Source organism: Cynocephalus volans, chromosome 2 (genome assembly GCF_027409185.1).
Source record: "Cynocephalus volans isolate mCynVol1 chromosome 2, mCynVol1.pri, whole genome shotgun sequence".
Lineage (NCBI taxonomy): Eukaryota > Metazoa > Chordata > Mammalia > Dermoptera > Cynocephalidae > Cynocephalus > Cynocephalus volans.
The window spans coordinates 200,399,035-200,416,101 of NC_084461.1; the positions used below are offsets into that span (position 1 = coordinate 200,399,035).

Here is a 17,067-nt window from a genome sequence, read left to right on the forward strand (position 1 = left end):
GGCCTTAAACTTTGCAGGGCCGACGGGCCGGCGGCCAGAGGCGGAGGTGGCACCCCGGGCGCCGCCGCGGCCCCTCCGCCCCGCCCCGCCCCGCCTGCACTCGCTCGGCTCAGGCTCGGCCCCGGCCCCCTCCCTCCTCCCGCTCGCTCCACGCTCGCTCGCTCGCTCGCCGGCTCCTCCTCACTTGCCCGCCCGCGCCCGGCGCAGCTCGGCCAGAGCGATCGCGGCGGGGCTGAGCGCGCGTCCGCCCGGGGGGCTCCGGCGGCTGCCCCGGCCCGCGGCCCCCTCCCACGCTCGCTGCCTCCCGGCTCCCGCGCCGTCCGCCCGCCCCGCAGCCACGATGCCCGCGGCCCGGCCGCCCGCCGCGGGACTCGGCGGGATCTCGCTGATCCTCGCTCTGCTCCTGGGGACCCCCGCGGCAGCTCTGGCGGGAGGTAAGCATCGGCAGGGGCGGGCCGGGGGAGGGGGCAAAGTTGGCGCGAGTGCGGGGCGGCTGGGGGTCGCGGCTGACCCGGGCGACTCCCGCACCACGCGCCGGGATGGGCAGCGGAGGCAGCCGCTCAGATTTGGGGCTAGGAAGCGCGTCCCCCTGGCCCGGGCTGACGGGAGAGTGGAGGCGGGGATGTGTCTGAAGGACTCGGGCGCTTCCCTGCTTGGGCTGCGGACTCCCTTTCTGTCCTCCCCGGCTCGGGGGCTGACTCCCCTTTGCAGCCCCGGAGGATCTCCTTGGAGTGGGGTCGCCTTCAAACCCCAGATTCCCGGAGCTCTCCGCAACCGCACCCGGGGCTGGGCGCCAGATAATTCTCACCCTCGCGGGGAGAGAAGGGGGGAGGGGGAGCAGCTGACCCGCAACTGAGGACTAGACTCAAACGGCGTCTGGGGAGCGTCGTGGTGCCACTCCCTTCCACCCTAGGACCCCTCGCGTCCTTTGGCTCAGACTGCCCTGGGGGGTTGTGTCCGCAGATCGCTCTCCACGGAGCGTCAGGAAACAGGACTTGGGTGTGGCTTTCGCCTGAGGCCAGTGGAGGGGGCTCAGAGCTCTCAGAACTTAGCAGGGGAGGGGGGAGAGATGTTAGGTGGCCGTGGGAAAGCTGAGCGGACCCCCCACACACGCGCACACACACACACACACACACACACACACACTTCTCTCTCCCCGGACAGCCTAGCCTCTCATCACTGCTACAAATGGGCGGGGGGTGGGGGGTGCTAGTTTTACCCACCACGTGCTTGCCGGATGGGAAGGGGGGCCCAAGTTAAGCGGGGAATAGCAGCTCCTCCTTGCCAGACCTGGAGCGAAACCCTCTCTCCAGCCGGCCGAGGTCCTCCCAGGAAAAGTTGTGGCGGGGGGTTAGGATGGAGAGAGGGAGGCAACGCTTAACTCACCCAAAGCTAACCCCAAGAGCTGCGGGGATTTGGTCAGGCCACCAGGAGACCTAAGAGTCAAAGGGAGCGTTGTTACGCCATCCGACCTCGCCTTCTCCCAAGGTCCAACTGCTGTTATGAGAAACTCGCTCCTCACGTGGAAAACAGCAGGCAGCTCAGGGTCCGCCCAGGCTGGAGACAGCCGGAGGATGTGCACTCAGCCTATGCGGAGCCCCGTCTGTGTCATTTGGACCGTCTTGATCCAGAGTTGGGGGATAAGCGGTACCCCTTCTCCGCGGGGAGTTCCAGGACCCCTGGCGCGCACACCTGCTTTCAGCACCAAAGGCCTCGGACAGCTCTCAGCTGCGTGGGCCCTCTCTCGGGGTCCCTTTCCCTTCAAATCTTCCCCATGGCCGGGAGTGCCCTCCTCAGCATAAATCAGGCATTTAATTCCCCACCCGCTTCTCTTTCAATGTGGAGCCCGAAGTGCAGAGCAAAGGAAATAATTCGTCACCTTTTGTTTAACAAAGCATGTCATTAAAGAACCCACCTTTTATGAAGCAGTAATATTCACAATTTACGCTAGGTCTAGGCAATTTCTCTGGGAAAGGTGGGGGAAGGATATTTGATTTAAATAAATTGTTTCCACCACAGCATGCCCTTTCTTAATTAGCTGTCTCTTTCCAGCAATGGCTTGGTGGCCATTGAACTGAGTCCAGACCTCCCTCCCCGACCCCCCTTTTGAATCTGTGTCGTGACTAACACACACGTAAAAAAGAACCCAAAGCTACCTAGTAGCTTGGCGGCTTTTCTAAAGTGATTCTGCCTCTAAGGACTACACACACCAATACGCAACCCTCCAGCTAAAAAAATGTCTTAATGACATATATTGAATTGTCATCCAAGACAAGGATTCCATATCCTGTTTTCTTCACTGGCTTCAAACATGTTGGGTGGGGGTGGGGAGGTGGGGGAGTTGTGTGTGTGTTAATTTTTAAGACATTTCGTATTATATTTTTCCAATTGCTCAACATCATGGCTAGCCAGCATATATTTTTAATTAACTTCAGGTCACCACCAAATTAAAGTCAACTGATGTACTACTTCAGAAGGCTCATTAATAACTGTGTGGTTCTGACTCCGAGACTCTGAGTCATAAGGAGGGTGTGAGGGTAGCCAATGAGTATTGCCAATTCTCATGGTGTGTTTGGAAACAATTGACTTTCCACAATAAATTCTATTTTTAACTTGGAGCCTAACATCCACTAATGTCAGATGGAGGAAAACCATTCACCTAATTCAGTGTTGCAAACTAGTCCTTCTGTCTGTAGTAGAGTGAGGGGATTTGTAAATACTTGAAAGGGACTTGTTGCTACATTTGTATGCAGGTCACATGATTCTCTGGGCCATTTTGCTGTAAGGCATGAATAAGTATAAAGTATAACTTGTTTTTGAAGAGGCTCCTTATTGTCTAAGACAGGCATGTGGGGAATAATTGTAACTACGTGCTAAAATTGCAGAGCCTGAGTGTAATTTCTTTTCTTTTTCTCTTGAATTAATAAAACAAATTCAATATTGCTCAATAAAACTCAAATTTGCTGCTTTCCCCAGTCTCTAATGTGCATTGTTGTTAGATTTTCTTAAAGACTATTTTCGTTATGGATTGGCACTCTTTCCCATGGAGTTTTGGCCGCCCCTGCCAGGGGCCACCTTATCTAAGCTTGATGGCTTCTTATGTTCACATGGCTCAGCTGGGCATTAGGAAAATAATGTTACATTCCTTTCCTTCCTTTTCAAAGGCAAAAGAATGTTTCCTGACCAGAGTGGCTTTTTTTCTGGTTTTTGCTCACGAGTCCATTTCTGCAAACTGTTCAAAGGGGCTCAATTTACTGGCCCTCCTATTTGGTCCACAATTTCTGCAACACGCCCATGGTTCAGACCTCCACTAGGGGCACTCAAAGCTACAGTTTGTTGCTAAGGTGAAAGAGGTAGATTCTGACCCATGGAATCACCAGGTGTGTGCAATGCCAAAGGTCAGCAGAATGGAGCTCTCCTCAGCCTTCAGGTGGCCTTGCCATCATCTCTGCCCTCCCTCTTTCTGCTTACTACACTTAGTTCTTATTTCTCAGAGAGAAATTGTTGGTGACCCTTGACACATGCAGTGAAAAAGAGGAAGAAAAGGAAAAAAGAGGGTAGGAGAATACTCCAGGGAAGGCATCATTAGAATACAGAGTCGAACTGCCCTTCGTATACCCAGTTTGTGATTTCCGTTATGGAGCTAAATTGCACAATACCAAAGAGGCCGCAGCAAGGCTGTTCTGGGAAGTTTGACAAAGCTGGACATTAGAGTTAGACTTTAAGAGCTTAGGAAAAGAAGGTGGCTTTGGAATCAGAGCAACCTGGGTCTGGATCTCGACTCCATTGCTTATGAATATGTGACCCTCAACAGGGCTATTTTATCTGAGTCTTTATTTTGCCATCTTTGGGATGGAGACAGGGAAAGGGCAGCTGGTGTTACCAGCCTGGCAGGATGGTTGCAAGGATTACACAATGGGTGTAGAAGCAGCCGGCATGTTGGTGCTCAAGTAATGTTTACTCCCTTTCCTTCCTTGCTTTGCAAAGAGCAAATTGTTTCTGTTAGTAGGCATCAAGAAAGCAAATCCCTGAAGTTGCTGTGAAGCAGGTGTTGGCATAAATATTGGGATAATTTGAGCCAAAGTAGAACGGGTAGAGGTGGGGTACTGAGTAGCCCCAGTTACCTATATGTTGCCCTTGGCAGGCAAGAATTTTACATTGCCTGATGCAGATGCCCGTCCTTTCCAAACTTTCATGCTGTATCTCTTTGAACCTCAATGTTACCATCAGGAGCCAGGGTTCATGGTACTGGAGATGCAGGAGATGTAGGATGGCAGGTTAATGGTTAGAAAGAAGACATAAGAAGAAAGTCTTCTGGAAAAAGACCTTTACTCATTCATTCATTCATTCATTTATATTTACTGAGCACTTCTTACATGTCTTAGTTCAGGCTGCTATAACAAAAATACCTTAGACTGGTTGGCTTAAACAACAGAAATTTATTTCTCACATTTCTGGATGCTGGGAAGTTCAAGATCAAAGTGCAGGCAGATTTAGCATCTGGTGACAGCCCTCTCCCTAGTTTGCAGATGGCCACTCTCTAGCTGAATTCTAACATGGACAAGAGAGACAGAGAGTTCTGGTCTCCTTGTCTTACAAGGGCACTAATCTCATCATGAGGGGCTTCACCTTTATGACCTCATCTAAACCTAATTAGTTCCCAAAGGCTCCACCTCCAAATGCCACCACATTGGATATTAGGGCTTCAACACATGGATTTGGAGGAGACACAGATGTTAGGTTCATAGCACTATGCATGTGACAGACCCAGTGTTGGGTGCTGGAGACAGAATAATACAATAAGGTCCCTGCCCCAGTAACAGCAGCCTAGCAAGAGAGATCTGCAAGCAAACCATCGGCATCTATGCCGTATAATAAGTGCTTTGATAGGGGGATATCAGAGAACTATGAAAGCCCACAGGTGGGTATGTTTAATTTACAGGAGTAGTCAGTAAAGGCTTCCCAGAACAAGTAGCATTTGAACTGGCCCTGAAGGGATGTGACAGGTACCAGCAGCCAGAGGAGAGATTTCTACAGTAGGGTAGTAAAAATCCTGAAGAAAGCCTCTCTCTCAGAATGCATCACACCCCTGTGGAATTGGAGAGAGGGAAACAGAGGAGTGAGTGGGAAGGGACAGTAAGCACATGTTCACACTCAAAAAAGATCATTGGACCCATCAGTCCTCCTTGGTCTCCCCTAGACTTCATCAGCTCGGTGGATGAGAGCTGGAACAAAGGACTGTGAGCCGCGGTGTTTGCTATTGTCCACTAGAGGTTGTGATGACACTGAAGAAATCTTTCTGGAAGGCAGGGAGGCCCAACTGCTGAGTACGGACAGCACCACACAGCCCTGGGTAAACGCTGCTTTGCTGGATTCTCATATCTGCATAATCCTCTGGTCACTGTAGTTCCTTGGAAGCAGGCTTTTGGTGATATTGACAACAGGGAGCACGGCAGAACACAAGACTGCTTTGAGGGGCATGTAAAAGGATGGTGAATTGGAAGGAGGTTACTGGATGTGCATGAAATAACTTACAAGAACATGGCTGAGACTGTGTCTCTGCAATGAAAACAGCATTTATTGAGTGCTGATTTTTGTTTCAAGCCCTGTGATAAGTGGTCTGTATAGATTTGTGCAGAGAATCCTCACAACAGCCCCACAAGAGAAATGCACTTATTATCCCCACTGCATGGACTGGGGAAATTGAAGCACGGACACGTTAAGCAATGTGCCCGGCATCACAAAGCCAAGAAGGGGTTGTGGTCCAGCATCAAACTCAGGCCTGTGCCAGAATCTCTTAACACCAAGTTTTACTACTGCTTCTTCTATCCTGTATCCCCCAAACCTGTGTATAGATTCTGCTGGTACATGGGAGGCAAGGGCCAATAAATATTTGCCAGATGCATGTTGAACATGTATCCAATGCCTAACACAGACCTTGGCACATAGTAAGCACTTGAGTAAAGCTGGTCAAGTTGCAGTGAGTCATAAAGTGAAACAGGTTATAATTTTACTCGTAGGCAATTAATTCATAATTGTTATAGCTAATGAGCACATAATATGTTTCAGGCACTAACTTTCGTTATTTTATCTAATCTTCATAATTTCCCCATTTTATAGATGAGAAAATCAAGGCTTAGAGAAACTGAGTTATGTGCCCCAGGTTGCCAGCTAGGAAGTGGCAGAGGTAAGATTTGAATCCAGGTGGTCAGACTGTTGATTATGTGAGCTTGACTGATGGTCATGGTGCCCTCCAAGCTGGGTCCTGCTAATTTCCAAATGAAAGGGGTAGGAAAGTCACCTTCACCATTAATGTGCAAACAGTTAGCTGGGTGGGTACAGCCCCCAGCTCACCAAACTTCAAAGACTGACAGAACAGAAACCAAAATCAACTATAATTATCCCAAGGAATAATCCCCCAAAAGATGAGCATAGGGATTATTCTTCCCAGCCACAGAAAGGCAAAGACTTTATGTAAAAGGGTGAGCAGTCTGGCTGGTTCATTGGTTGGCACTGAAATTCTGGGTGTTTGTTTTTCATTTCTCATGTTCCCAGTCACTTAACCACTAATGGAGAACTCAAATTGTATAAAATTGGTTTCTATAAGCCGCTAAATTCAGGACCTAAGCTCAACCATTTCCTAGCCATGAGCCTCAATTTTTCCATCTGTAAAATGGATCACAATACTCACTACTGCATTCACAAAGCTGTCCTCACAGGGCTGGGATGAGACAAGGAAGTTAAGATGCTTTGTACATACCAGGAAATCAAGCCTCAGAAGGGTGGGTGCTGTCATGGAAGGCTGAAGACCCCAAATACTCTCTGGTGTTTCTTGCTGGGCTTGTTATGAGAGAATGACAAAATATAACACTGCTATTTGCCATTTACTGTGGGCCTACTCTGTGCCAGAGGACTATCCATGTGCTTATTCTACATTTACTCAGTTGGTCCTCACCCAATCCTATCAGGTGATATCAGAAACTAGATTTTAGTCTTAGAAAAGGTACAGGCACTTGCTCGAGGTCTCAGAGGCAATGAGTGCTGGAGGCAGGATTCAAACCCAGGATGGTTTGATTGCAAAGCCCAGGCTGGTTCTAGATGCTGGGGCACAAGGGTGTGCATCTCACATAGCACATACCAGAATAGAGAGCTGATGCAGGCCTGGAAATCAAGGTGGTTTGACTGGACTCTGGAAGGGAGATGTTTTTCTCACCTAGCAGCAAATGCTGGGTGTCCCAAGTCAGATTGCCAAGAGAGAAAACAGTGAGTGAGTCTCCACCTCTTCCCTACCTACTCTGACAGCTTCTGCGTGAAGCGTCATTCTGGTCTTCCTCACACTATTGCTAACAGCCTGGACTGTCATCCTAGGAGAATGTATAATTGGTTGTATACAGAGGACTAGATTAAATTCCCAGCTGGCTTATTTTAGCAGCATAATCTTGAGCTGTTTGCTTTAGTTCTCTGAGCCTATTTTGGCCTGATTGTAAAATAGAGGGTCATATCTACCTTGCAAGATTGTTAAAAATAGTCAGCGTGTGTGGTTATGTCTAGCTCATCACAAATACTCCATGAAAATTTGCCATTATTGCTACTATTATTCACCTGGTGATTTCTATTCATCCTTCAAGACCCAGTCGCCAAATCTCTTTTTCTGTGAAAATGTCTCTTGCCCTCTCCCTGCTATGTCAGTTGTGAATGATTCTCAGAGCTCTCCATCACATTTTCTCCCTCTATTATGGGTAACTCATGAACTAATAATGGGTAACTCATGAACTAATAATGCAGTAATAATTATTATTGCTTGAGTTACCAGTTTACATGCCTCCCTCCTCCTAGGCAATGAACCCTTAGAAAGCCTTGGCTGAATCTCACGCATCCACTCTCCCTTACCCTATATCTAACCCAGTGTAAGTGCTCGACTCATTTGTAAAACTATGTTAAATTACCTTTCATCTTTTTTTTTTTTTTGGCGGCTGGCCGGTAGGGGGATCCAAACCCTTGACCTTGATGTACTGTGGGGAGGTGGAGTTAGGGTCCTGAGATCTGAATTTAATTCCTGACTTTTTCTTCCACATCTGTGTGGTCTTAGGCAGCTTATATAAACCTCTATTCCTCACCTGAAAAATGGGAATAATAACAGTGTCCTACCTCATAGGACTGCAGTAAGGAAAATCAATGAGATAATAGATGAGAAATCACTGAGGAACCCTACAAAAAAGGAGAGTGAAAAATTAAAAGACAAAGGAGAGAAATATACTTTGTAAAGGGGGGGAACCCTTTGTACAAACATGGAACCACAAGATGGGCCATTCAAAGCACCCTTGCTGAAGCCCTCTTTCTTTCCAAAGGAAATATTGGATGCAATTATCGACCCTATTCCTAATCTCATTTCAGAACTGAAATTTTCTGGACACAGTACGTGTCGTTGTAGAGTCTGCCTTCTTTCTGGTCCCTGGCAGCTACAGAAACAGCAAATGCCCAGCTGCAAACTGGGAAAGTACAGCAAAGTGAATAAAACCCCAGGCTTTAGAGTCAGAGCAACCTAAGTTTAAATCCTGCCCACTTCTCAGGGATAATGTGATATGGGGAAAGGGCTGGTATAGTTAGATTAGATCTTCCTGGTGCCTATAATTTCATCAGATCATAGCATTTTTTATTTTTTTTAAATTTTTTTTAGGATTTCCATCTGCCTCAGTCCTCTTCCTGATATTTTTATTTTATTGAGGAAAGAGACCCACAGACATACTCAAAGTCCCACTGCAAGTGAATTGCCATGCCAGGACTCAGACCCCTTGCTTCTGTCTTCTCATTCCCATTCTAAAGTGACTTCTCCCTTCTTTAAGAAAAATAGAATTCTCACTGTCTTCAAGTATATGTCCTGAGATCCAAGGAAATGTGGCAGTAGAAGTCTTAAGGGCATCTGTCTCCATTAAACCAACGGCATGCATTACCGATGCCGGGTATTTACATTATGTGGCCATGGCAGAGTGACTGCATAAAAGATGCTTTAGTAGGAGCCGAGATCGAGCCACAACTCCCCTCAACCCCCACTGATTCGGCACCTGAGTCTACAAGGCACCAGCAGAACAGCTTGCACCTGAGAATTGTGCCATCCAAGCAGATGGCTCAACTCAAGCAGGCAAGAGTTAACCAAGGAGGCTCAGAGAGGCCCAGGACCCAGGCCAGGTGGCCCTCCTGTGCTTTCTTGCTCTCTCAGGGCTCATGGATAGTGGCTGACAGAGAAATCCAGGGGTCTGGAGTGTGGAGATCCAGGGAATGGTTGAGGGAGTCATAGATGATGTGGTTAGTACCAGCCTTGGGCAAGTGTCTGGACACCAGGGATGATCACGGCTTGGAGGCTAGAATGAGGTAGGTGGATACAGTCTAATACACAGGGTCTGGAGCTTGGGATAAGTTTTAAAGGGAAGACGGGCTGGGTATGAGCCTTTGGGTGACAGTTTCCTTGTGGGTCTCATTCGCTTCCAGTTTAGGGGATAGGCATGTGCCAAAACGTAGCATCATAAATTGGTGAGTTAGGAATGCCAAAATGAAGCACTGGCCCAGCAGGAAGAGCCCAGCTGGGCAAAGCAGTAGAGCACAAGGAGGAGACAGACTCTGGAGTCAGAGATATCAGTTCCAGCCTAATTGTGTGATTGTGGACAAGTCACTTAACTCTGAGATGGGGGGTGGGTGGCAATGACGATGATGGTGATGAGTTGTTGCTGTTGCTACTCTGAGCCAATTCTCAGAGTCTCCGATCAGTGCTGGCTTTAAAGAGAGGAAGCATTATATACTGTCTTCCAGCACGGTTCTTTCAATTGCATAGGGCTATGGTCTGCATGTTTGTGTCCCCCCCCCCATTCACATGTTGAAATCCTAACCCCCAGGTGATGCTCTTAGGAAGTGGGGCTTTGGGGAGATAATTAAGTCATCAGAGTGGAAGCTTCATTACTGCCATTATAAAAGAAGTCTAAGAGAGATACCTCTCCTCTTCCACCATGTTAGGACACTTTAAGAAGGTGCCTGCCATCTGTGAGGAATGGGCTTTCACCAGACACTGAATCTGCCTCGATCTTGGACTTGCCAGTCTCCAGCACCGTGAGAAATAAGTCTCTGTTGTTTATAAGCCATCCTGTGATATTTTGTTATAGAAGCCCAAACAGACTAAGACATTTAAGACTCATTCAGGATAGTTCAAGAATAAGAAGGTTCGCTGTAAGGATCCTGTAAATATTGAGCCTAGGATGTCCCAGGGACTGGGTGCTTTCTGTTTCTCTGTTTCATGGCATCTGCTTTTCTCTGTGTATCCATTGGGTCTCTACTGCCCAGCTCCTGCCCACTCACTTTGCATCACCCTCATCACCTCCGCTCCCCCATGGGCTATTATGGCTTCTCCAGCTCAAACTCTACATGTACACTGTCTAATATGGTAGCCACTAGCCACATGTGTCTATTAACATTTAAATTAATTAAAATTAAATTAGATTAAAATTTGAGTTCCTCAGTCACATCAGCACATTTCAAGTATTCTGTAGACATGTGTGGCTAGTGGCTGCCATATTGGATTACATGGAGACAGTGCAAATTTCCATCTTACCAGAAAGTTCTATATTGGACAGTTCTGTTCTAAATCATGGCAGTCTAGACATATCTCCTAACCATAAGACTCTTTATATTTCCCAGTTCAGGTTCCTAAAAGAAATATGACTTGTCCTGCTCAGCCCTTTGCCCCAGACAATAGGTTGGTTGTTCATGCTTAATCCAGTCGTCTGTGGCTGGTGTGGTAAGCATGCCATGTGGCATAAAACAGGACCACCCAGACTCACAGCTTGGGTAGAGAAATCACTGTTAATGACCTCTCACACCTGCTCTGCTGGCCTCAATAGTTGCTCCTACAACACTTCTCATTGCTAGGGTGTCACTCTGAAATCCTTTTTTAGTACATACATATTCATCAAGCTGTGACCTCACTGATAAACACATCCAAGAGATCTGGGAAGAATCATAATGTGTTGTCACTGTGTGTTGACATGTCACCCTTCTTGGCTGAGCAAGGAAATCCTTGGCATTAGGAGTTAACTCTTATTATCTATTTTCAGCTGTTTTGTTTAATGAAAGAGTGAATAAATGCACAGATGAATGACATGCAGTCTTCTGCTATGACCCAAAGTGTTGGGGCATAGGACACAAGAGCATTTGCAGAGTACAATCTTCATATCGTTTGGGCAAACTTGACTTAGGAAAAAATAATTTACAAGTACAAGTCAGGGGTGGCAGAGGGCAAGAAGAGAGAGCTCCTCATAAACAGGTATATTTAGGCATTAAAAGGTGATCCATTGTCTTTGAAAATCAGGATGGAATGGAAAGTGAAGAGAAGCTTCAAGATAGGGTCCCAGGAGATTCAAGATAGGGTCCTTCCTATGAAATGTTCATCTGGAATAATGACAATGCACTTAGGAGCAATAATGAAGGTCAGTGGGGACACAGGATGTGCTTTTCAAATGCATGGCTCCATGCATGGTTTTAGTAACCATTTCTTCAAAGCTTTTAAGATTATGGAAACAAGAGAGGATGTTGAGAGGAGTGTACTCAGAGTGAACTTTCTGAGAGTGGTAGACTCAGCACTGGATTAGGACTGAGACAGGACTGAATATGGATCCTAACTCTGCCATTGATGTGTTGTGTGATGCTGGAGGAAGTCACTTAATCACCTCAAGCCTCAGTTTCCATCTTAAAAAGGAGCATATAATGCTTCCTTTACCTCTTTCTGCAGGGTACATAGAATGCAATGCACATGGCCACCTCCCTGCACAATTCTGGAAGGAGGCATTCATGCTGCAGTGTATGTGAATGGTAGCCCCTGAAATTAAGCAGTGCACAACCTATGCAGCTATATATGTGGCATCCCTGGACATGCAAGTGCCCCCACTAAACTGTAAATCAATTTGCAAAGCGAGAGGGACAGAGCTCCTCAGACTTCTCATTCCCTAAAGACTTCTAATCAGGCCTCACCTTCTATGCCCCCCCTTTAAAGCAGGTTTACCAAGTTGTAAAGATAATTTGGGGCCAACCACCTTGGAAATTAATGCAAAGTATGCAGAATCAGGACTAGTTTTGCTAGGGCTTTGGAAGGAAAAATTTGCCTAATTTATGGCATAAATAAAAAATGATGTGCTGAGGCTAATTTGCATACTCTTACTTCACTTGTGGTTAAAAACAAAGGGTTTTTGGTGGTGGTCATTGTTTTTAAAGAAAACCTCAAAATTCTCTTGTTAATTTAAATGTGTAAACTTAAGCAAGTTACTTAACCTCTCTAGGCCTTTGATTCCTCAACTGTGAAATGAAAATGATAAATGGACCCACATCATAGAATTGTAGTGAAAAGTCATGAATTGGCCCTGTAAAACTCATAGAATAGTGGTTAGTACGTAGTAGGAGCTCAATAATTATAGTAATATATATAATATGTAACAACATATGTCATATAAGCATCATCATCATTAATTCAGCAATATATCTAGTCCTACACTTGATATTACAAAAAATTTTAAAGGATGCAATATTGCTGTGTACACACAAGTAGTTATTTTGACCGCAGAACCTACAATCATGCTAGAACATAGCAGGTGCCCTATCATGGAATTCATGACTGCATTACAACAAATGGATTATTACCTTTATTAGTCACTGCCCCATAGATGCAGGTGTTTGAAAGCCTTTCTCCCCTCTAGACTCCGAGGTCCTCCAGGGAAGGGACTATGTCTTATTTCTCTCCCAATCCCCACCTCTCAACACTTCATCTTCCAGATAATAGAAGCTCAATAAATACAGAGTTGTTGAAAGCATGAATGCTGAAGTGTCATTATTCTTAATTAGTATGCAGGAAATACTTCTAATTAGCACACATACTAATGCCTGGTTTTCTTTCTCACAGACTGGGAATTCCTCGTGTCTATATCACCAACATCTAGCTCAGAGCTTGGCACATCAGGCTGTCTGCAGGTGTTCATTGGGTGTATGGCAGTGGCCAAGAGCTCAGAATTTATGGTCACAGAGGCCTGAGTCTGAATTATTTACTAGCTGCATTACCTTGGGCAAGTTACTCGTGCTTTATGAAAATAGTATGCATAGAGAAAGTCACTGTACCTTTTTCATTGAGTTGAAGTGAGACAGAAATAAGGAATTTTCCATCAGGAGCTTAGCACAATGCTTGACACACAAACTAGGTACTCAATATAGATACTACTATGAGTAAATGAATGAATGACCTTTTCCAAGAGTCTTGATAGAGGAAGAGGGCCTTGGTGTATAGTAACCAGCTGGAGCAGAATTCACAATTTATGACCCCCACAGATAAAACATTCTGTGTGAATTCAAACAGGAGTGTTGACTTTACAACCATCACATCTATGCTCTGCTTCCGAATTTAAGGTATTTTATTATCTTCTTTAACAAAATGGAGGTTCCAAGCAGAAGGCAGGGGTCCGGGTGAGTGAATCTATTACTTGCTGGCCATGTTTTATGACCAAGGTTTATCTCAGATTAGCCGCAAAACCCTGGAGGAGGAACCACATGGGCATGGCCTGTTCTCTGTGAGCCTTCTTGCCTGTGAATGAATCGTGGCAGGGCAGCCTCTCAGTGAGGGGCTTCCAGCAGACAATGTCTGTCTCTCCATTATGCCCTTTCCCAGTTTCCAAAAAGAGTAGACCCCTGGAAAAGCAACAAATCCTATAACACACTAGCATCCCCACTATGGCTTCATTTACAGAATCTAGCTTAATTATTAGCAGAAGCTTTAAACATGACTACAGGTTGAGAATCCCTTATCTGAAGTGCTTGGGACCAGAAGTATTTCCGATTTTGGATTACTGCAGATTTTGGAATATTTGCAGAATACATACTGGTTGAGCATCCCTAATCTCAAAATCCAAAATCCAAAATGTTCCAATGAGCCTTTCTTTTGAGCATCATGTCAGTGCTCAAAAGTTTCAGATTTTGGATTATTTTGGATTTCAGATTTTTGAATTAGGAATGCTCAACATGTATTACAGCCATTTGATTATAGATAAGAAATCAGAAGCTCAGATGGCTAAACAGTGGTGGAGTTAGGATTCATTCATTCATTCATTCATTCATTCATTCATTCATTCATTCATTTGCTCTTTCTTTATTCAAGACATTCTCCTCTGTACAAGGAACTTGATAGATACTAAGGATACAGAAATGAACTAAACTTATTCTTGCCCTCAAGGAACTTAACATCTAACCATTCTTCAACTCAGGTATGACTCAAGTGCAGGTTCTTTACTTCTCTCCTTCCCCCCTTCCTAGATGCCCAGATGACTTCCTCTCAGGGGCACCTCTCTCAGGGTTCAGGGCTGGAAGCCCTGAATTCCCAAGACCACTTCCTATAGCTGTGGTTGGTATGTAAACAAAGTAAGCTGGTTTTGGTCTTGCCCACCCTCATTTCTAGAAAACAAAAATTTAGTTGATGCTCTTTAATGGGCTAAATATATGTATCACTTTAAGAGAATCTTCAATAATTATCCCAGACTTCACAGAGACAGAGGAGAACTCCAACAGGGCCTGCTGGGAGCGATGCTACTGACTTCAATTATCACAACAATATGTTGGTATTTTATTCTCTTGCACGCATGGGAAAATATATCCTTAGCAGCATTGCAGAGAATTATATAGATGCCGCTGAGTGTGTGTATGTACATAAATAATATTCACACTATTTCCATAAGGCATAAACTTGGACAATCAGTTAATGAGGTTTGGCCAAAAACAAATTAATTTTTTCAAGTCCTGGGGTAGTTTTATTCTAAGTAGTAATAAAAATGGTCATTTTTTCATGTATAGCCTGTGGCAGAGGACACCCATTATTGCATTAGATTGTCACAAACAACGTTAAGGGCTAATTCTATGGAAAATTAGTCCTATTATTCAGATGAGGAAACTGAGGGTCAGAGAAACTCCACGATGGAATGTTTTCTTGGCCTTTGTTTTTGCTGACATTACCATTTGTGAAGAGTACAGGCCTGTTATTTTATAGGATGACCCTTAATTTGGGCATGTAGATTTTTGATTCTTACAAAAATGGCAGTGTGACTTTCATATTGGCCTGTAACTTGTTTTTCCTTCTTGAGCTTCTTTCCTGTGATTGGAACAAGGCCCAGAATTCTCCCGAATCAGGCTGTCTTTACTGTCTCCCTTCCTCCCCAGTGTCCAGTACCGAACAAGAGTACTCCTATACCCCCTTCTGAGATCCATTCCATGATGTGTCCCCTCCCGCACCCTCCCTTCACCGTGCTTCCACAGCTCTGGGCTGGCACTCCTGCTATAGCAACAAGCCTGCTCTATTCTTAGTATTTGTTTATGCATCTATCTTTCCCACTAGGCCATGGGAAATTCAGGGCTGATTTACTGATTCAACCCTAAACAGCAAATATGGAATGAATGTCTACTACGTAGGCTCTGCTCTAGGTAGTGAAATGAAAACCAACAGTGCCAACCCTCAAGGAACTTACACTCCATGTGATGTTTCATTCATTCACAATTCAACACATTCATTCATTCATTTATTCAATAAATATTCATTAATATTCTATGTGCTGGGCTGCAGCAAGCTAATCACTCAATATTGGCATAATGGGTTGGAAAGAACAGCCCTGCAATGAGAGAAAACGTTAGACTTGTTAAGCTTGTTAATCTGTGATAGTAAACAAGGAGTTTGCAAAGAACTTCAGATATGCTCATGGGCACTGTGTACCTTTAAAAGAGGTTTTAAAAAGTGCGGGTGGAGGGGGACTTTGAGAATATCTAGAAGAGCATGAACTGAGTGGGGGTCCCTCCCTCATACCGCCCTTGGGGACACCAGCCAGAACAGACAACTTGATCTGACTTAATGTTATTTCTTGGCATGGGCTAGCAGAAAGACTTCCCAACTGGGAGTTAGAGACCCAAGTTATGGAGCTGACACAACTGCTGAAAATGTGCTGTGTGACCTTGGGCCTATCTCTGTCCTTCTCTGAGCCTCATTTTCTTCATCTCAAAATTTAGTAGACTGGGCCAAATCAGTAGTTTCCAAAATAGACTATGAATTAAAATCACATGGGGCACTTTCACAGACCCAGAAGTCTAGGCTACACCCCTGCCTACTGCCTCAGACCCGTGACTGAGCTCCACACACTGCCTCCTGGGTATTTCTGATGCATCAGTAACTTTGCCTGGATCACCTGACCCCTAAGCCATGACCTTTTATGATTCCTTTGTTCATAATAATTATGCTTATTATTTATATGCCAGGCACACACACACTGAGCCCTTTACTCACATTATCTCACTTAAGCTACATAATATCCAAGTGGGGTAGGGACCGATATCCCCATTTTACAGCAGTAGCCACTGAGGCTTGGAGATTAAGTGATTTGCTCAAGGTCACATAGCTAGTAAGACCCAGAGCTGGGATGCATATCCATGTCTGTGCAACTTTAAATCAGTTCTCCATGCGCTGCTCTGTGGTGTGAATGTGCGTGAGAGTCTACTCTCAACTCACCATGTTCCCTGAAAATCTAGTTAACTCTTTTAATGAGCCAAATAAATGTGCCCCGTGAAGTGTGTGATTGATCACACCCCAGCTTCCCGTGAGCCAAGCCCTGCTTTGCCGTGCACCGGGGACAGGCTCTCTGACATGAATTATTGCAACCATCAGCCCTCTGTTCCGTCCCTGCACTTGCAGGGGAGTGGCTGAGCCAAGGAGCATTGGTGATTAGGATTCAACCCTTGGCTTGGCCAGGGATAAGAGGTTGGGGCATTTGAAGAACTGACGAAAAGCCAGTGTGGCCAGGGTATCAAGAACAGAGAAAGAGTGGGCAAAATGAAGTTAAGAGATGGTGTGAAAGAAAAAACTTATTCAATGATATGCCTGTTAAGGCGTGAGAAGGCAGACTTCACTCAGGACCGTCGAGATGGGTATAGCGACCACTGTGATGGAATTTTGCAGCTGGGGAGAGAGATTGGGCTCAACTCTGAATACAGCGTGGGCAAGTGGGAATCTATAGC

The 17,067-nt window shown here is 45.5% G+C and overlaps 1 protein-coding gene across 1 annotated transcript in view; it reads left to right on the forward strand.

Moving 5' to 3' along the window:
- Window positions 1-1,574: 1,574 nt before the first annotated feature.
- The window catches only part of SEZ6L (seizure related 6 homolog like), a 189,466-nt gene continuing 173,973 nt past the window's right edge, over window positions 1,575-17,067 (forward strand). The window contains exon 1 of the mRNA XM_063087741.1: window positions 1,575-1,647. Within this exon, the coding sequence (XP_062943811.1) occupies window positions 1,575-1,647 (73 nt within the window). The remainder of the gene's footprint in view (window positions 1,648-17,067) is intronic.